At 42.3% G+C, this 21,777-nt stretch overlaps 1 protein-coding gene across 2 annotated transcripts; it reads right to left on the bottom strand.

The window, feature by feature from the left end:
* Positions 1-259: 259 nt before the first annotated feature.
* Positions 260-21,686, bottom strand: HSDL1 (hydroxysteroid dehydrogenase like 1). Of its 2 annotated transcripts, none has more exons than XM_054579120.1 (6): positions 21,575-21,686; positions 10,971-11,094; positions 10,094-10,319; positions 8,974-9,419; positions 8,537-8,764; positions 260-3,075 (listed from the first exon to the last, which is right to left on the bottom strand). In XM_054579120.1, exons 3-6 carry the CDS (start codon positions 10,311-10,313, stop codon positions 2,977-2,979), a joined length of 993 nt encoding a protein of 330 aa, XP_054435095.1. In that variant the 5' UTR covers positions 10,314-10,319; positions 10,971-11,094; positions 21,575-21,686; the 3' UTR covers positions 260-2,976. The 2 variants fall into 2 exon arrangements, with proteins under 2 accessions (XP_054435095.1, XP_054435096.1); XM_054579121.1 differs by having other exon boundaries at positions 10,971-11,070.
* Between the last annotated feature and the right edge of the window lie 91 nt (positions 21,687-21,777).

Below are 21,777 nucleotides of genomic sequence, written 5' to 3'. Positions count from 1 at the left end.
GGGTTCTTTTAATAGCCCTTTAAGTCTCTATGCCATTGAATACACAGCCCCACTATTAGGGACTAAGGTAAACGAGTGAATTGCAAACATCCTTGCCATGTGATAGTGAAGCCACAAAATGGGGAAGAGAAGAATGCCGCCAGCTCCTGAAAACCCTATAAACTGAAGGGGGCTGGGACATGAAACGGATGGCTTGGATATCTACCAAGACAGACAGAACCACAGGATCCTGGTCTCCCAGTTTTCCGCCACTCCAGGTTCTATAGCAACTTCCTGCTTCATGTGTGTAATAAAGCATTCATAATTCCATGGAGGTAAATCTTTATTCAAATTAAATGTTATTTTAAAGAGTAACAGCTTAGCCAATACTGAGACAGAGACACGGAGAGACAGGAATTGGTTTCGGAGGGCACACAGTGTCAAAAATGGAGGACACGACCTAAAACCCTCTGGTTCCCAAATGTGACAGGATTTTAACTGAGGTTAAAACAAAACAAAGACTCCTCAACAGAGTTGCCTCCCTGTTCTTTCCACTCTTTCTCAAACCCATTACAATCTACCTTTCATCCCCACCAATCGATGAAATGGCTCATGGCAAAACTGCCAGCGACCTCCATGTTGCCAAAGTCGGTGATCAAAATCAACCTTCACCTTACTCAACCTGTCAGGAGAATGAGATGAAGAAGTCAACTTAGGATTTTCAAAAGAAATACTTATGTACAATTTTTTGCTGAATTACCAGCTCTTAATGAATTGCAACAACAGGTGTTCATAAATTCAGTTTTTGTAATTTTAAAATATTTGTTCCTATGAGAAAAAAATGTATCTCTCATTCCAGAAACTCATTTACAAATATATGGAGCAAAACCTCTTCCAAAAGAGGAAACAACCACTTTCACTGTTAAATTTTCAGTTCACGTGTTGTTTCAAAGGTTATTTCCCACATTTTTAATAAGAAATCCCATCTACAGTGGTCCAATTATGATTCTAAAATGAGCTCTTGGAAAAAGTATTTTGTGAAAGACAAAACCTATGGAAGGTTCTTGGTTTTGATCTTTAACTTTGCACCATTCAGTTCATTTACATACGTTCTGCCAGGCAGAGAATTCTAAAACATCACTGACATGGTTTAGTTATTTTCATTATGTAACAATGATTCAATACCTAATCTGTAAAATATAAGACACTGCTGTACCACGTGATACTTTAGGTATAAATACAGTATTTTTTCCATGAAGTTGCTGCTTCTCATTACATGTCAAAGTTCAGGTCAATGTAGCATAAAGTCAATTTTTTTCTAGTTTTAATGACAATAAATTAATTGTTGAGTGAGGGAAAATGCCAAATGTGACCAAATAAAGGCTTCTAAGCCAACTCCATCAACACACTAGTGTGGCTAGTGTGTAAGTTTTCACATCTGAATGTCTTCCTCATGTGAAGGCCCAACCTATAAGTGGAAGAGCTTCTGAACTGAGTCCAAGTGATATCTGGAAATACTGAGGCAATGTCACTAGCAAAACTGTGGTCACAACATAAAAGCATGTTTAGGCCAACACATAATGGAACATGACCTCAGGAGAAAACAATTCCATAAAAGTCCTGATTTCCATCAGTTTCCTAGCTTTTGCATCAGTTTCCCTGCTTTTGGATCAGTTTCCCAATAAACTCCAAATTTTTACTTTGTACCTACTGTCATATTCAAATAATGATTTACAATGGTCAAAGCACTAGGTATGTGGTCCTCAAAATGTTTGGTTTAATAGGACCTGAGCCAAAAGCACCCCACAGCAGGTATCAGTGCTAACCCGTGTTGGGGGTGGGGGCAGGGGGAGGGGGTCTGCGTCATTGTTTTCACACCAATACAAGTATTCACTATAATGCAAAAATTAATCTCAAGAACCAAGAATGAGCTTCTAACTTATTTCAACAGATACAATACATATCACACATATAATCTGTCCACATTTTAACTACTATTCCACAAATATGTTTACACCAACAATGCTATTGGAATAAAATAATATTACATTAAAAAGTGTATGGAACCAGATTTATCAAGCTCTAAAGAGCTAAATTTCAATTATAAAATGGGTCATTGGCTCAGAAATCACTACTTATCCACGATAATTATAAATCAAGAGGCTAATAACAGTCGATCATTACATGTCCAAATCTAGTAATGAAGTCCATGGTAGATTTAAAAAAAAAAAGTTGTAAGTAATATTGTACATGGCAAGCCTATAGCACAAAACTGGGTAAGCTTTTTTAGTATGAAGAGGAATAATCTAGAATTTTAATACCCTGTAAGGTTCCCCATTAAACCAGCTTGACAAAAAATTTTTTTAAAGTAACTTACCCAGAGTTGCCCAGATGCATACAACATCCATACATATTCAGTTGTCTAATGAAATATCAGTTGAAGAGCAGCATTTTCATTCACAAACAACTACAGCTATACAATATTAACACACACAGATTTCTACTGCTAATCATACCAGCAATCTTACTTATAAAATGACACTTGTAAATAGTCTTTTCTGACGAACATTTGAAAACCACTACTACAGCTCATCTACTGAAATAATTTCCCTTAAAAAACAACATATGACATTGTAAGAGGCGACAAGCCATGTTATAAGTATACTTCAATATCAGATTGCTGTAGCTCCTAGAACAACATAAATCACACAACTTTTGAACAGCTGGAAGAAAAAAACATCAAAACTTAGGTTTCCTCAATCAGTTCTTGTGCCCCAGTCACTGTTTACTTTGCGCCATCCATGTGGCCCTTGAGGTTTTTCCACAGTATTCTCTACAAGTATTACGTTTGCTTTGCAAATGGTGAGTCAGCAGTATGCTAAATAACCAGTAATAAAAGAAAATACAGAAGATAAATTAATTAAACGTGTTCTTCCAAATGTCAGAATACTGCAGGTTCCTGTGAGTTGGCAAAGCTTCCCAACCCATCATCCAGTTTCACGCTTTGCAGGATGAGGCCTCCTTACGCAGAGAACGGTTGAGGATATTTGCTCCCCATACCCAGAGCCATTCAGGCATATACTGTGCAAAAAGAAACTAAAAAGGAAAGAGAAAAGGTTGTAAGATTAGAACCCAATGCCTGGCATTGACACGTACAGATCAGCATCTGATTTAATACAACAAATATCACCAATCGCTTTAAATATAAAAAAGGAGAAAGACCTTAGGCGCTGCTTTACTTAGGACCTACTTTTGCATAAGATCCTATGTTAGATCCTATGGGAATAGAAACATGATCACCAACCACCCACTCCCTTTCTCAATGAGGACAGACCTACATGCAATAATAGGATTCCATCTTTACCTGATACAAATAGAATGTTAATTTGCTTAATTTGGTTAAAAATTATAAAATCATCCCAGAAGAAAAGGCAGCGGAAATAGAGAAATGCATGTGTGGTTAGTACTATGTGAGAAAACAGGTTTGGGGGGCAGAAGGGAGCCACATTACACAAGAGAACTGAGTCAAAAACACCAGGACCCTAGCACACTGTCTTGAGATGGGATGAAGACAGATGGCTTGGGGATCGGGGAGGAAGTCTTGCTTATGTTGTTCTGCTACAAAGATCCTCAACCCGGGCCGTTTGCCTCCCTCTCCCAGGAGACACATGGCAATGTCCAGAAACATTACTGGTTGTCACAACCAGGACGACGGCACTACTGGCATCCAGTGGGTGGAGGTCAGGGATGGGCTGAACATCCTAAACACAAAGGACAACTCCACAACAAGGAATTATCCAGCCCCAAATGCCAATAGTGCTGAAGTGGAGGGACCCTGCACATACTGACAGTTTGGTCAGTATTATGAAAGTTACAGAGTGAAATTTTCAACACCTTGTGTGTTAAGAAAGGGAGATGGACAGGCCCCCAGCAAGTGCTGAAATTCTAGCCTAGGTTACTCTGCACCTTCAGGGAACCACACAAAATAAGGAGGGTGTCCCAGTACGGTGAACTGCAGGTGACAATCCCAGGACCACGGCAGCTCACAGCAGGTTCCACAGAAGCTCCAGCTTACCACCTCAGAGCCAAGAGCCCAGTACTTTGCGTGGAGTCACGGGTAACCTTCTGGGGGAAAGACTAAGGTCTCTTTGGACCTCTTTAAACAACTAGGATTTTGTCACGGAAACCATATTGGGATATTCCTCCTTGGAGCTGTTGTCCTAAAGCAAAAGGTTCTAAATCCAAGGAGATGAAAGAAGTCAGCTTACGATCCCTGAGGAGGACCCTGTAAGTAGTAAAGCACTCAAACACGTGGGCACCTGAGACAGAAAAGATAACCAGATCCCTCCCCAAAGTACATTTGTGCAGTATTTATTTACTGGAGAAAAAAATCAGCATCTAAAAATCCGTTTTCAGTTTCCATCCATGGCCACTGTCTATTGCAGGGGACCAGCATCAAGGTGTATTCTGACAGCTTCCTAAGGTACCAATAAGGTTTCAGCATCCTGGGCAGCAAGGAGGAAAGAGCTTGGTGAAAAGAGCTAATGGAAGAGGAGGGGAGAATTTCTCCCCCTGGGTACTGCCAGATTAACCAAAGGGGCTGACTCATTGACCTGTTTAAGTAACAACCGTCACTGGAAAGGAATGCCAAGTCTCTGGGCGCTCTGAGGGGCAGAAAAGCACCCGAAGTGAAGAGGAGGAGGGCGTGAGTGCATATATAAGAAAGAGAAGGGTGGCTTCGGGCTCTGGAAGGCTCTATGCATGCTCAGGCCTCCTGACCAGTTGGTCTGGCCTAAGAAAGGAGCCGGCCCTCCTCTGCAACAAAACTCCACACAGGGCTTTAACCTCTGACCCCGCTGTCAGCCTGGCTCCCTCCGACCCTCACCCACATCTCAATATGCAGGCGCAGGGCCTTCTCCTTTCCACCAAGCTCCACCTCCTCCCTCAACACCATGCTTTCTCTTTCCAATAGCAACACATGGAGTATATGTGAACAAATACATCAAAGGTAGGTCGAAATTCAGAAAAGACTATGAGCCTGTAGGAAACCTCACATTCCCCCACTCCACTCTCCACTCCCAGGAGCTTTCTCTATGGATCCTGTCACCTGGAACACAGTGTCCATGTTCATAAGCAAGAGACTTACTGGTCAAGTTGTCAAATTAATTGTTTTTTCAACCAGACACATACCAGCATGTTTCTGGTCCTTATTTCAAGGATCACAGACAGAAAGCTATAAAGGAAAAGCTTTTTTTTTTCAGACTTGCAATGTGTTCTGAAGGTGACAATTTAATATTGCCTAATGCCACTTATGAAAATGATAAAAAAAATGCTCCCACATCAATATTAATAACTACTTAACAAAGCAAATACACTTGATTCCTTTCTAGCTCTTTTTAAAGTCCAAATCATTTTTATCTATGGTTTTGCTTGCAAAATGGAGACAGCTGGCATAATATACATAAGATGCAGTTGTTAAATAATATGAAATGGATGTCAAGAAATCAAAGATGTCATGGTTGCGAGTCAGTTCTAACTGCTCCTGTTTAGAGATGATATTTTACAGACATGTGTAAGGAAATGAGGACATGCGTAATGAAGGCAAGGCATGGGTCAGGAGTGAGGAAACGTGCTCCCTAACCTCTGTGCAAGCGCATTAAAAATAACCTCTTGCCCTGGCAGGGTAGTTTGGCTGGTTAGAGCATCATCCCTACACACCAAGGCTGCAGATTCAATCCCTGACCAGGGCACATACAAGAAACAACCAATGAATGACAAATAAGTGAAACAACAAATCCATGTTTCTCTGCCTCTCTCTCCCCCTCTTCCTTTCTCTCTAAAATCAATTAAAAATTATTTTTTTAAATTTCACACGAACATAGAAATGTTCTCAGTAAACTGTCATGAAATTACTTCTGGTGCCATCTTTGAAGCGGCTTCAAGAAGTGTCCCACACACACATGAATGTGCTGAGCGCTGCTGGTGACAAGCTGCACACAGCGAAGCCGCCACCAGTTCTCAGTCCCTGTCAACACTAGGGCCTCCTCGCTGCTCAGCAACCCACTGACGGTTCCCCAGGAGCCTCACCCTCCTTTCTTCACAATCATTATTTCAAACCTCCTCACTCTCTGAAGCCTCACACTCCCTCCGCCTCACCCTCATTCTGCACAGACCCAACCTCACAGGAGCCATCAGACAGGGGTCCTCAGCTTCCAACTGGTCTCCCAGCCTCTCCCCTCTCCTCCTTCACTTTCTAGTCATCTCCGAAGTCCCCATTACTTCCCCTCTACCTGTGCCCTCAGCCCTCCGCCCCCACTTCCAGCAACCATGCCTTCTTCCGCATCTTCTCCACACACCCTTTCCTCCAGCATTAAATTACAGCCATCTCACTGCTAACTTGGATAGAGTAACTAACAAACAAAATTCCTTCCTTGGACCCAACCCACCGCCTGCGCGACCTTATTTCTTGAGCACACTGTCTCCATGCCCACCTCTTCTCCGCACTCACCCGCTCAGTGCAATCCGGCTACTCCCTAAAATGCCTCCAAAGCTGCTTTATCAAGGTTACCGAGGACTTCAAAGATTCCAAAGCCAACAGACAAGTGTTGGTCCTTATGCTATGGAACAGATGGCATCCTGAGACTCTGACGAATATGCCCTCCACCTAGAATCCACCTCTCCTCTTAGCATCTGTACTCTACTCTCTTCCCTACCTGCCGATGCTGCTGGCAGCCCCTCTCAGCCCAGCCCCCGCCCCCCCGGAATGTTAGAGTGCGCTGCGTCTCTGACCAGGCTGTCCTTTTCTCTCCACTAACTCTCCTAGGGTGGCATCACTGACCCCATAGCTCTCTGTCCACCTGAATGCCTACGGCCGGTAAGCCTACCCCTCCGTGCAAACCTCTCATCTGAGCTCCCATCTATGCAGCTGCCAGCCCCCCTTCTCTTAACGAGTTCTCAGAACCTTCAAACCCAGCGTGGGTAAAACTCTCACTGTTTCTCCAAAACCTGATCTCTTCCTCTCATGCTACCTATCCAAGTAAGTGGCGCCGCTGAGGGTCTGAAGCCAAAACCCTGAGGATATGTTTTGCTAATTCCTTTCCTTCAACCCCTCATGTTCAATCTATCCCTTTCTTGTTAAGAAACAAATACAGTCAGCCTACCATTCTTATTTAATTCATAACGTAGAAGACTAACTGGCACAAACAGCAAAAACAAAATTTTATAGTGTGTTTGGCATATCCAACTTCATGCAGTAAATGTCTTATACGCTAAAGACAGGCAGACAATCGAAATCTTGACAAAATTTAGATCTTTGAAACCTGAGAAAAATGAATTCAGAGGAAATGGTTATAAAAGAAAAGTCACAACAGCCAAAACTATCAGAGAAATCCGCTATGAACAAAACTGTAATTAATGAATCAAGTCTGTTGTAAAACTGAAAAAAATCTGATAATGTTTAAAATAATTCAGTAAAATAAAATGAAAATAGAAAAATGGAAAGTTTTAACCACTTTGTATAGAAAACTATTCTCAGAATTAAATTAGCTTAACAGCATTTCTTGGCAGAAAAATATACATACTTTCTCAAAAAAAGTTCATCAATGTGAACAAAATTCAACTATAATTAAAATGTTGGTGTTTTATAAATGCAGTCAAAACATCTACTACATCTAAACATCATCTTTACTCAGGAAACTTCGTGGTCAGTGGCTTCAAAAATTATTTTAGGTTTCTCTGCTTTTCTCCAGTAATGAAGGGCCTGGAAATAACTGCTTAAATAAAACAGCTTCTTATTAAAGCAGCTTTTAACCAAAACTTCTGAAAAAAGTAAAAATTCACTGTTGATTAACAATCTTTATGCAAAGGGACCCCAAAATATCTGATGGTAATTTAAGAAAACTCCATATATATTAAAGAAAAAAGAGTTCTAAACTAGGGTACATCTACCTACTGTGCCACATAAAGATACACAAGTCTATTATAATAAATCATTATGAATTATCTACCTACTACTTAGAATCAAATTTTCAAATGTTTAACAAAGTTATTCTTTAAAATACTAAAGACCCAAATCTTTGTCATGCCTGAAGAATAAGCTTAAAAAAAAATTCCATGCTTTTTAAACACACGAGTCCAAAACTATACTGAGATTACTGAGGTATGTGACAGTTACGTTGCATAAAATACCTCTTTGGTGGTTTTATGCCTCTGGATCACCCTGTTGATTTAGCAGTACCACTTCCAGCATTACCAGAATCTTTTTTCTTTGAAATTCCCATCTAAATTTTTAATATTTTTATACTGCTACCACCTATATATATTAAAGCAGCATATTTCATCCCTTAGGTGTCAAGTAGATTGAACTTTTCAATGTTCTTAATAATTCCATAAAAGAATATTTAGTGACTTACCAGAACCACTAAATAGTGTCAGGTTTAAGAATCAATTATTTGCAATTCTCATCTTTCAGCCTTAGGCTTCAGTCAGATTCCCACATACCGTTTAGAAAGGCTTAGGATGCATTAGCCTAATTGCAACAGTGAACGCATGCTGTTACCTGGATAGAATGGGACCAGTATCCTGTGGTCCTTTTTGAAATGCCAAGGGTAGACACGGCATGATGTGCATATACTTTTGGTGAAGGCACCAACCACGGGCACTTGTGCAGAAAGCTGCTGGGTGCAGCCATGTTGGTAGCCACGTAGAATGGGATTAGACTCTGTACAAAGATTCCTTTAGAAGCATATTCATACTGCAATGCTCTGCTGAAGTGGTCTAAATAAGCCTGTTAAAATGAAGCAGGGGGAAAGACTTTCAATATTCTGGAACTTGGAAGAAAACTCAGGAGAAAAAAAGGCTTGCTTATTATCATGTCAGGAAAAAATACAGCATAAGCAAACATGAGTTGCTGACAGAGAGCTCAACAAATTGGGCCAAACCACCGTAATAAATGTCCTATTGCATTATGATTTCATTTCCAATCAGGAATATTACCTTAGAAGCAGAAAAGGCGGCCAGCTGGGGGGTAGGTTTGCAGCAGGAGCCAGAAGAGATGGTGACAACAGCGCCCTTCTTCCTCTCCACCATCCCCGGTAGCACTATGTGGACCATCAAACTAGCCGCAGCAATGTTTACATTTATGATGTCCCAGAGTTTGTCCTCGGAGACCTGAGTGAAATACTGAGGGTAGGGATAGAATACACCCACATTATTTACCAAGATGCCAATGTCTTTGTCTTTCAAGGCTTCTCGAATTGGGTCGTAGATCTCACGGCCATTGCTGAAGTCTGCCACTATAATATCGGTTTCCACTTTGTAGGTGTCAGCAATGTCTTTAGCAACCATCTGCAACTTCTCTTGGTTCCGACTAATCAGGATGATATTGAGGCCACGGCTTGCTAACTCTTCTGCATAGGCTTTTCCAATCCCATCTGTTGCACCTACAATACAACCAGGAAAAGTGAGCATACTCATTTCATGGTGAGATCTTTAAAATGAACCTTAAATCTCCCTCTCGCATTTCTGGGCTTAATCAGAGAAAAGACTCATGCTAGAAGTACAGCAAGTTACAATACTTATCAGTCAAGCACAATGCCACAATACGAGCAACACATGCTAATCAAACACTCTCCCAGACACCCGACAGGTAGACGAAGAGTTGTTTTACATTCACCAAGTTGATGATGAGACACAGTAGGAAACTGTTTTCAAACATGTATCTGGCTCGAGTAAGTGCCAGGAGATACTTTCTCAGGAAACGATAAATTTAAATGATATTTAAAATAAGGAAAGCATTTCTGAAAGTGGTGACAGTTTGTGAGGACTATTTCAAAACAGAGAGCAAAAAGGAAAAGCAAGGCGTAGGAAGGTGGGGCTGGAGTAATACTGGGAATAAGAGAGGGCAGAGTAAGGACAAAAATCAAAGGAAAATTCTTCCAAGATGATAGCAGTAAGAAAATGTGAACATAATCATGAGAAGTAATAAGTTTTTTAAATCAACAAGTTTCCATGAAAAAATCACATTGAATTCAGTAACTCCTTGAATAACGCATCCAAGTTAAAACACAAACAGATTATTTAGATATTAGACCAGAACTGAAATCTCATTTCTTACCACTCACGACTGCCCATCTCCCATACTGCTTCACAAGATCTGCTCTGCTCACCAGACGAGGGACAAAGTGCAGCCTGATGAGGCTGTAAAAGTCACAGATGACGGTGATGCTTTTCCTGGCTGTATACCAGGCTCCAACCAAGGCTAGAGCTTCCATGTAGCAATTGCATGACCTAGCGATTTCCCTATACAAGAGGTAGAAGCTGTCAACGGCAGCCATGGCAGCCTGCAGGGAAGAGAGAGACAGGTGTTCTTTGCTTAGTAAGTTAAAAAAACATGCATAATCTGAGTGAAGAAAAATATCTGAGGACATCAGAACTGAGTAATTTTGCATGCAAACAACACTAATAGTACAAATTCATGAAGCCCATGGATCCAGAAAATTTAACATTTGTAGTTTATAAAATTCTTTTCTTCCAAGGAGATTAGTCAACACAACTACCAAGAGCTATAAAATTCCCACTAAAATTCAGGCACTGTGCTACATGTTGTGGATAAAGAGATAAACACAATATGCTCTGTGCCCTAAAAAAAGCTCCAAGCTCAGTAAATGACATGCACAGACTTTTTAAATTTATATAACAGATGAAAGGATGTTTATTTCTCTGCTTTATTCATAATCAGCAAGTGCAAAAGGCCGACTGCCCGTGTAGAGACAAAGCAGGAGAAATAGAGGTGATATTAAGACATGGCTTTAGCTGCAAAGAGCTTACAATCCATTTGTGATAAAACTAAGCAATAAGCGTTCATGTAAGTAATATCCACAAACATATATTTAAAAAGAAATACCCCCTGGCCAGCTGCTGTGGCTCAGTTGGTTGGGGCATCATACCATAACCTAAAGGTTGCGGGTTCGATTCCAGGTCAGGGCACATACCTAGGTTGCAGGTTCACTCCCCGGTCCAGGCGTGTATGGGAAGCAACCAATAGATGTTTCTCTGTCACATTGATGTTTCTCTCTCCTCCTTCCTCTCTCTCTAAAAAGCAAGAAAAAAGATGTCCTGGAGTAAAGATAAAAAAAAAGAAGAAGAAAATGAAGAAATACCCCCTAAACGCGAAGAAATGGTTTTCTCAAATGACAATGGGGTAAACACTCCTCCATCTTACCAGGTTAGTTTGTACACCATTATCTTTGGCCCCTTATGCCTGAGAAAAGCCCAATACAACTCTTGTAAGTATTGACATAGCAGACACTTACAAAGCACCTACTATGTTCCATGTACCGTGACAGATGCTAAGAATTCAAAGATGAATTAAATAATTGTACCTAGGAAAAGAGACAGATACTTAAAAAATCAATTTTAAATGCCGTGTGAACTGGTGCACATGGGCCTGCAATGAGAGGTAAGCCTGAAGAGGTAGACAAGGCCAGACATAACCAAGAGTGATGAACTTCATCCTACACTGGACCTGGGGAGCCCCTGATCCCACTGTGCACTACCAGCGAGGCACAACATAGCAAACAGACCAGAACAGACTACAATTAAATTACAGGGAGCTCAGACATATACAAACACAAGGATAGAGTATTTATTTTGGAAAGAAAACTGATTTTAAGCCAACAAATATGTACATAAAACTTCTGAGGTTAGTCTCTTTTATAGAAATCCCATTGAAAGAAGAAAAAAACAACAAATCCTGAAACTAAGAAAATAACCAATAGCAGCAAAACTGTACCAGATCTTAAGGTAGAATGAGTGAATTCCCTCCCACTCTGCTATAATGTGAGCTCAACCATGTTGCAGAGTAAACACTGAACTAAGCAGAAGAAAATAAGTTAACCACAAATGGAATATGTTTATATAAGAATAACACAATACTGTGATTAAGAGGCACATAAAATAATTTCAAAACTATTGAATATGCATCTGAATATATGTGCTGAATATTAACAGTTGTAGTCCAAATCACAAACCAATAAAACCTACAAAGGAAATATGACAGACTGAAGAAATGGATAGACAATAGGATTCTTAAATGCTCCACGGTAAGGATATAATCTCTCATCAAACAAAATGTTTTACATTGCTACCATATTGCTAATTAAGTTGATATGACATTAAGTTATAAAAAATGACTGAAGCTGGGCCACCTTTATTTCCTGTATACAAAATGCTATATACTAGGAATCTGTTCATAGAAACCTGCTACAATAAGAGTGCCAAGACTGATGATGAAAAGAAAACATTATAAACTTTATTTAAAGGGCACAAACCAAATACTGAAAACAATTCAGTGCTCCTTTGGAGTAAATTTCCCTCCTGGACCACACTGGCTAAGGTTTTCTGAACTATGAGGTACCACGATCAACAAAGTTTAGACTGAAGATGCCTTTCCTTCCCTGATCAATCCGCCAGACCACAGGCAATAATATTTCTTGTTACTCCCAGAGCCTCTGAAATACACTTGAAGTTTAGATCATTTGTCTCAAAACCGTTCCTTCTTTCTCTGCTGTGCATGAATGCTTCTCAAAGTTCCCAGACACCAGACGAGAGGGAATGACATGCCACCCCCTTTCAAGGGTCCCGTCTCCATGCACAGCGGAGGCAGGCAGCTGCTGGGCGTGCCCCTGACCTGACATGGTATCAAAGTGCTCATGGTGGTCACAGCCCCTGAATAGGATTAACAGCAAGATTCCCAAAACATTAATTCTTATAAGAAACAACATCAAAGCTGAGGTTCCATGTTAAATCATCTTAAGTTTGGAGTTTCTGAAATAACATTTTAAAGAGTACATGTGCTTTGTCATAACTAAACAAATACTAGCCTGTGAGATACAAAAAATAATGACTGGTACACACTAGCAATTTTCAAACAAAATGTAATAAAATTAGAAATAACAAAACTATGACAAAGAAACTGGATACTTGAAATATTACATCTTTTCTTCTAAATAACAGGTGAGCATGTATCTAAGATGTTAAAACAATGTTTTCAATGAAAAATTAAATACCACATATCAAGATCTAATGGGTTGTGCCCTGGCTGGTGTGGCTCAGTGGATTGAGCACCAGCCTGTGAACCAAAGGGTCACTGGTTCAATTCCCAGTCAAGGTACGTGCCTGGGTTGCAGGCCAGGTCCTCAGAAGGGGGCGCACAAGAGGCAACCACACACTGATGTTTCTCTCCCTTTCTCCCTCCCTTCCCCACCTGCCTCTGTCTAAAAATAAATAAATACAACCTTAAGAAAAAAAAAGATCTAATGGGTTGTAACCAAAGTACTATTTGTAGGAAAGGTAATTGTACAAAGTCTATATAGCAAGGCTCTGGCTAAAAAGAAGTAGGTTTGATATGCCTCACAGAATGACCTCATACTAATGGCAAACTGAATTTCTTCCCCCTCAAATACAATTTTTTCCCAGGAATTTGAAAGATGCCTGACTACAAAGGAACTTCCCAATTTTTCTGCTCTAGTTATTAACTACCCTGGTTCTCCCCTTACCTTCTCTGCCAGTTCTAGGCCTTCAGGAACATGGTGTTTAGTCTCTTCTTAAGGCTAATCTGGGAACAAAAACCAACACAAAGCAAATTCCTTTCTTTTGCCCTCATAGCTCAGCTGGGAAAACTTTATATAAAACTAAGATCAAAGATTTTTAAAACTAAGAAAACACAGAAATTTTATGCCCTGAATCCTTGCGTGTATACAGAGATAGATAGATATAGGCAGCAAAGCGTTTCCTCCTTTCAGATTAAGGAAGACACCGAAAGTATCTGCCTGGTGAAAGGCTTGGCTGGAATGGCAACCTGTTCCTGTACCTTTTTTCTTAAGGAATATTTCATCAAATGGGACAAAACCTGTTCGGAGAGCTGAGAGAGAGCGCGGCGGTGCCCCGCACAGACACGGGGAGCCTCAGACCCGGTAAGTAGGAAGAGGCCAGAAGCCCACGAAAGGAGGCGGACACAGACATCCTCTCCCCCTCTCCCCCTGCTGTCCGCCGGGGCTTTCCCGAGGGCATCATCCTTCTCTCTGCGGCCCACCCGCCTGCGTTCCGCCTGCAGGGCACCTGAGCTTCCACATGACTGCAGCCGCCTGGCATCTCTAATCCAAATTCCTGGCAGACTTTCTGTCCGGCCCACCTGAGCTCGGGTATCCAGCACTTGTCTAATCAGCTGGCACAGGTGGCGGGGAGGAAGTGTTCTGTGGTATTTAAAGCAGCTTCCTTAGCCTGTGAGTGGGGCAGGTGTGTGAGAATGAGGAAATGAAAAATAATTGGAGTACACCTTCCCCCTCTCCTACCACCCGAAACACTGCGTTGTAACTGTTCTGTTTTTGAACCACCCTCAGGAGGCGGAGTTCCTCCAGGGCTGAGGCCAAATCTTACTCCTCTGTGTCTCCGGTACCTTCCACAACGCCTGGCACAGAACAAGGGGCTCCACAGGTGTTTGTTGCATTTAGCTGCAATACAAGTCCCTGCTAGGCTCCCAGGCCTTTCTTCCCATCAGGCTCTCAGTCTCCGCACACCGTCTTGTTCCCCCACTCTGGAGGGGACCACCAAAAAAATTTGATTCTTTAGAGAAAGAAAAACCTCATGTGCAAAATCCACCAGCGACCTCCTGCTCAGGTCCAGCAGGGGAGATGCACCCGCTTCAGGGGACATCTGAGGACAGTCGTGTCAAGGGGCCTCAACCCCAGGCTGGCCCCGCTTCTCAACTCTACCTATTCAATTCCCCTTCACCATCTTGCTGGAGGAATACCATTACCGTATTTTAATATTATAGTTCTACCACAGACAAATATATTAAACATCTATTTATCACTGCTATATTTTTTAAAATTACAGAAAATCAGGGGGCTGACGACATTCTAGGTCTGGTCTTCAGCCCTGAGGTACAGGAAGGCAGCTTGATCATTCCCCAGAGACAGCTCGAGTTGGAGATCTCACTCACACCAACCAAACTCACAGAAGACTGATAAATTCAAATCCAAATTTATTTATGAATAATAGCCAAGAAGCCTAAGCATGCACCACCACTGATCTGTAGGGAAGTCTACATGGAAATCCAAACTATTAGAACAGCAATGAGGAAAACTATATGCTGGAGGCTGAGGATCAGTCCTGAGGAAGCCAGGGGTCCCTGCCACCCTGCGTATACAGAGTTCATTGAAAGGTGAACAAAGTGACTCAGTGCCCTGTGGTCAGAGTGCTGCTGAAGAAGATGTGTAAGACCCTTCTGGGCAGACAGGAGGCAAGGGCCCGGCTCTGTAAAAGGTCCAGCCTGCCAGGAAACAGTGACACGTTCAATGTGCTTACAGCACAGGGTGTGCACCTGGGGCTGGAAAGGGGTGTGGGAGGGAAGGCCAGATGGTGAAATGTCTTTACAGCAAATGGAAGCATTTGGCCTTACTCTTTGAGTAGGTCCCCTAGGCCAAAGCAAGGAGCTGCCTGGGTTTGCTGTGGCTGTCAGCTGGCAGAAGTGCAGGTGTCTGTAGCAGTGCAGGCAGGAAGTAAGGAGTCCTGAACCCTGGTCCATCCCAATGGGGACGGAGCGAGGCTGGACTGAGACAGAGCACACAGCTTTGTGATTGATTCCTTGCTGCTCCTCAGACACACCATTTTCACATTTGTTTATAACTTGATGGACCATAAATGGAAAATAACAGGAAATTATATATTTCTTATATTCTCTCAACTGCCTTCCCCACCCCTAAGTACATGATGGAAAATAATGTTGTGGTTTTTCTTTTTTAAATCCTCACCTGAGGATGTTTATTGATTTTTAGAGAACGAGAAATATGAATGTAAGGGAAACATCAATCGCTTGCCTCCCATACCTACCCCCACTGGGGATCAAATCCACACTCTTTTCGTGAATGAGATACCACTCCAACCAACTGAACCACCCAGCCAGGGCAATAATGTCTTTTTAATGAAAGAAGAAATCAGGACTTCACTCAAAGCCACTAAATTCCAAGAAAGCTCATGAAAACAGAGTTTCAAAGGAGTATATTACACATTTAAGTCTAGAAGCCGACCGTATGTACACGTATCAAGCTGCTAACTTGCTTTGGAAGTTTGACTAATTTCTCTGTGGATAGGTATTAGTCTAAAACTTAAGAGAAATCCATTATTTAGAAAGCAACACTAAATCATAGTAAAATTCTGGTCCCTGTACAACCTACCTTAAAAGTTATCCTAGAGTTTTGTTTACTTGTCTCTAAAGAAAAGTTCAACATCAAAGGAGAAACAGTAAAATACTAAGGAAAATAGTGAGCAGGAAAACAGTAAGTCAGAACTTCCCAAAATAGGAAAAGAAGAGCAATTTCTGCCCTGACTGCCATGGCTCAGTGGGATGGGCAACATCCCACAAACAGAAAGGTCACGGGTTCAATTCCCAGTCTGGGCACATGCCTGGGTTGCAGGCCAGGTCCCCATTTTGGGGCATGCAAGAGACAACCAATCTGTGTTTCTCTCTCTCCCTCCCTTCCCCTCTCTCTAAAAATAAATAAATAAAATCTTTAAAAAAAAAAAAAAGAGCAATTCCCAGTTGTCTGTTAGGCATTTTGTACTTTAATAAGGCAATATTCATCAGCGCTAGTTCATCAAGCACTGAGAGGTATCTTAGGTAAACTATGGACTTTGGGTGATTATGATGTCATCGTAGGTTTATCTTTGGTACAAAAGGTGCCATTCTGGTAAGTGACGTTGATAACGGAGGAGGCTCTGCATGTGTGGGAGAAGGAGGTATATGAGAAATCTTTGCACCTTTCTTTCAATTTTATTGTAAACTAAAATTGCTCCAAAAAAAAGATGAAAAAAAAAAACCCTTTAAAAAAGAAAACCTTAACAGTAACATTACAACTATAAAAGTGTCATGGGAAAATTATGGTCAAAACTACAAAGAGCAAAGTCACCTCCTCAAAGCACAACTGCTGTGGCCTGAAACATTATCCTGGCCTACAGTTTAGCTGATGCAACTCGGCAGTGAAAAGGGCAATCGAATCTGGTGCACGCTTACCTGGGAGACACTGTGGATTCTACCGTGTGCCTGTACAAAAAGCGTGATGAATCAAGACTTCTGGGAAAAGCATCTTGGCTGAAACACAGACATCACCAGGCTATCCAAATGAATGGCACCGGGGGTAGACGGTAAAAGAACGTATGACCGGTTGACCAAAATGTTGTCAAAAAAAGATAAAGCAAGTTATCTATCACAGGAAGACAACCAAACCCTACCAGTAAGGTATCCTGGTTGTCTGAATCTCGACCCCCCCAAGACGTCCACCTCTTAATCCTCAACCATCATAAATATGCCACCTTATGTGGCAAAGAGGATTTGCAGATATAATTAAGTTAAGGATCTTGAGATGGGGAGATTATCCTGAATTATCTGGGTGGTCTAATGTGATCACACGTATCCTTATTAAGGGGAGAAAGAAGGGTCAGAGTCAGAGAAGGAGAAGTCAAGAAGCAGAGGTCGGAAAGAGACAAAGATAGAGATTCAAAGACAGAGAGAGGGGCCAAGGGATGCAGGCACCTCTAGAATCTGACAAAGGCAAGGGAATGGATTCTCCCCTGGAGCCTCCGAAGTAACAGCCCTACTCACGCCCTGACTTTAGCCAAGTGAGACTGATTGCAGGCTCTCTGACCTCCAGAACCGAAAGAGAACAACTTTGTGTTGTTGTAAGCCACTAACGTTGTGGTTATTTGTTACAGAAGGCATGGAAAATGAAGACAAGATAGATGGATGGACGGACGGACAGTCTAGTTTTTAGGACAGTAAAGTGACAAGTTGAAAACCTGCAACACCCTTGATACTGAGTTCTTCAAATGTATTCAGGCACCGGAATATAGCCTCAGAGATTCCTATGATCGTCAATGGACTGGGGCACGCCTAAGGTGGTCCTCACGATCCTCATCAACAGCCAATATGGTAAAGCTTTTCAGTAAGGCTCCAAGGCTTGGACTTTATTTTCATTAACATTTCTTACAGGAATTTTACTCCCTTCACACAGAGTCTGAATCTATCTATGCGCTCAGCACTCAAATTCTGTCTTTCTCAGAATAGCCCAAGTCCCATTCCTTCTCCCCAGTTCAATCCCGGCACTCGCTGACAAGCACCGATGACACGCCAGGCCCTGGGGATAAACCAGAGGCCCACGCACCTCTCCCCTTTCCTTCCTAGCCCATGGCAGGAACCCCGCCTCTGAGTTCCACTCTGTCTCTCTTACCAACATGGCGCTTAAGGCACTGCTCTGCATTCTCCTTAAGTGTCTATCTTGTCTCTATGTTGGTCCCCAAATAGAGCACAGGCCTCTTGAGGGCAGGAAGTGTCATCTAAAATTAACTTTTCTAACACTTAAAAAAATTGAAAAATACACACAAAAATTGTAAAACATATTACGCACAGTTCAAAGAATACTAAAACAAAACATCCACACAGTCGCCCTACTTTACAAATAAAGCCAGTCTTAGAAGCCCCATCTGCTGCTCCCCTGATCATACCCTCTTCTGCCATCCTGGGGGTAACCACCCTCCTAAATTCTGACATAATCATTCCCTTTTTTTAAAAAATAGTTGTACTATTATCCCAGCTTGGTTTCTGAAATAATTGTATTCAGTTTTGCCTGGTTTTGAACTTTATATGAAAAAATCATACTGCACATATTCTTTGGTGACTTGTTTCTTTCACTCGATACCGTTTTTGAGGCTCATCCATGCTCCTGCAGCTGTAAGGTACACTTTCACTGCGGCACAGTAGCTCATGGTACAGATACACTGTATTCATATCTCCATTGTATTGCTGATGGGCATTTGGGTTGTGTTGGTTTTTACTTTACAATTACAATCAGTAATGTCATGGACATTTTTATGCACCTCTCCTGGGCACACACGTAAGTTTCTCGAAGAGATAAGCCTAAGAGTCAAATTGCTAGGGCCTAAGACATCCATGTATTCAAGAAGATGCTGCCAAAGTGGCTGAACCAATTTGCACACCTGCAACAAGTATGAGTTCACACAGCCTCTTCCTCAGTAGATGGCAACGTCTAACAGTTCACCTGCCCACAGGGTACTGTGAATTGGGATCTCATTATGGTTTTAATTTACATTTCCTGATTCCTAATAGGGTTGACTGGGGCATTTTTCTAATGTTCACGTGCTGTGTTCCCCCATCTATGAAATGCCTAATCCTAGCTTCTGCCTTATTTCTATTGTGTTGTCTTTTATTTCAGAATTGTAGGAATTCTTTCTATATTCTAGATACCAGTTCTCTGTATGTTTTGTCTCTTTACAGAACATTCAATAAACAGAATGTCTTCATTTTAATATGGGCAAATTCATCAATTTTTTTTCTGCATGATTTGTGCTTGTGTTTTTCTTTCAGAAATCCTGTTTTAGCCCCAGGTTATATATTTTTCTATATTATTTTCTAAAAGTTTTCACAGCTTTGTTTTTCAGATTTAAGTCTTTAATCCTTCTGCAGAATTGTGAGGTGTGAAGCTGGGATCATATCCCTCTTTAACATTCCTCCTTAGGACCTGGCATGGTGCTGTGTATACAATATTTATTGAATAAATAGAAGCAAATACTGCTTTGTATTCAAAGCTCAAATTTCATTCACGACGATGAAACTTAAAAAGCTTCTCAAACTTTGTGTCAGTACTTTAACAGTTATTATGGTGTATAATGACTTTTTCAAATTTCCTTATCTTCCTTTGCCAATTTTTTGTAGACCACTAAACTGAATTAATGGAAAGCTGAGTGGAAGCTGAATTAAGTGCTCATCTAAGAGCCAACAGCATCTAGTCCTAGGTATATGCCAAAGATAACTAAAAACGTATGCTCACACAAAAACTTGCATAGCTGTGTTCATAGCAGCACTATTCACAATAGCTAAAGAGTGGAAACAACCCCAATGTCCATCAACAACAGATGAATGGAAAACAAAATGTGGCCCATCCACTAAATGGATCAAAAGAATGAAGTAATGACTCATGCTACAACCTAGACAAACCTTCAAAACATTATGCAGAGTGAAAAAAGCCAGACAGAAAAGGCCAAATATCATGATGCCACTTATATGAAACATCCAGAAAAGGCAAATCCACAGAAACAGGAAGTAGATTAGGGTTGCCAGGGGACAGTGGAGTAGAAAACGGGGAGTGACTGCTAATGGGATGGGACTTCTCCGGGGGATGGGAATGTTCTGGAATTAAATAGTGGTTTGGTGATGGCTGCATGCTGAATATGCTTCTATGAAAAGTATACTTTTTAAGTAGCTAAAATGGTAAATTTTATGTATGTAATTTATCTCAATTAAAAAACAATTTCATGCCCCTGAACTATTACTGTAGTAATTAAAACCGCAGACTGAAATGCCTTCCTGGATTTGAATCTGGGTTCTCCATGTAAGAGCTGTGTTTTGGGTCAAAGTGAAGTTACTTCACCTCCCAGCTCTTCTTACACCACCTATAAACATGGGGGTAATAGTTCCTAAGATTATAATGATAATTAAGTAAAGTGATACACCTAAAGCACTTAGAACAGTGACTGGGACATAAGTGCTCAATAAACGTTAGCTTCTGGTCACTGTCATTAAGTGTTCAGTGTTAGTAATTGGCTATTTGTGGTGGCCAGGGTTAAAACTGAGAGCTGACTTTATGCAAAAGGCTCTAAGTGCTTTATTTCTGTGGGCTCACTTATTCTCTCATCAACCTTAGTCAGTGCTACAATCATTCATAGCTTTCGGATGGGGAAACCGAGGTAAAGTGACATAGCCTGGGCCCCGCAGCTAAGTGGGCGGTGGTAATTCAGATCAAACTCTATGGAAGTCCAGAACTCTGGCTGGTGGCCCCACTGGGAGACTCCCAGGAGGGCTTCTTGCTGGCCTCACCGGGGGCCGCAGGGTTTGCTGTGGGCTGTGTCTGGGCTGCACGTTCCTCTGGGCAGAGCCAGCCTCAAAGGTCTGCAGAACCCCTCCCTTTCCAGCACCTGTCAGGGCCAACCAAGCAAGCCCGAGCAAACGACCGCCGCTTCGGGAACTGGTGGTGCTCTTTCTTCGAGCGCTACCTCATTCTGAATTACTTCTAATTCAGAAGAAATCACACTCAAACCAAGTCCTTTGGTAATGAGAATAAAGGAGCATGGACAAAGGGAGTGATTTTTCAGAGCCTCGTGGGGAGCACCCGGGTCAGGGTCTGGAGGAGAGGGGGACCAAACGCTTGGGGTGGGTGGGGCCCAAGATCTGACGGGTCCTGCAGGGAGGAGACGGGCCCAGCAGAGTGGGTCCTCTCGGGTGCAGCGCCAGGATGGAGTTGAGGAAGGCAGTCTGGGGTTGGGGGACACGGGTCTCGAGGGAGAGGTGCTGGGGGAGAGGTTCTAAGGGAAGAGAGGGACGAAGGGGTCCGAGATGCCGACGGCGTAGAGGGGTACCGATCCCGGGGGGCGTGGCGCGGAGGGAGAAGCGGGCAAAAGACCCCGCATGCGCCAAGGGGCACGAGGCGAGTCTAGGACCCAGGGTCTGGCGCGGGGGTCGCGATACCTGCAGAGGCAGCGCAGTCTCCAAGCCGCTGCTGGCAGACCCGCGCGACCGCCGCCCCAGTCACCGCCGCCGCAACTGTCTTGGGCCGCGCCCCCACGTGACCCGCGCCGGCGCCTGTGGGAGGAGCGGTTGTGAGTCCCGCCCCTGGCGTCCCGACGTGAGGGTCCGTCGGAGTGCGCGTGCGCAGCTGTTGCCGTGGATAC

Source organism: Pteronotus mesoamericanus, unplaced genomic scaffold, assembly GCF_021234165.1.
Source record: "Pteronotus mesoamericanus isolate MK-2021 breed Mesoamerican mustached bat unplaced genomic scaffold, CSHL_Meso_final contig_52, whole genome shotgun sequence".
NCBI classification, from domain to species: Eukaryota; Metazoa; Chordata; class Mammalia; order Chiroptera; family Mormoopidae; genus Pteronotus; species Pteronotus mesoamericanus.
Note: the sequence above shows the minus strand (reverse complement) of the source record. Positions and strands in the feature narration are given on the sequence as shown.

Bases quoted from the DNA above. Each gene is read 5' to 3' on its own strand.
- HSDL1 (XM_054579120.1), bottom strand. From the start codon at position 10,313: ATGGCTGCCGTTGACAGCTTCTACCTCTTGTATAGGGAAATCGCTAGG. The intron at 9,420-10,093 runs GTAAGAAATGAG...GTTGTATTGTAG, and splicing joins GAGATGGGCAGTCGTGAGTG to GTGCAACAGATGGGATTGGA. The intron at 8,765-8,973 runs GTAATATTCCTG...TCATTTTAACAG, and splicing joins CCGCCTTTTCTGCTTCTAAG to GCTTATTTAGACCACTTCAG.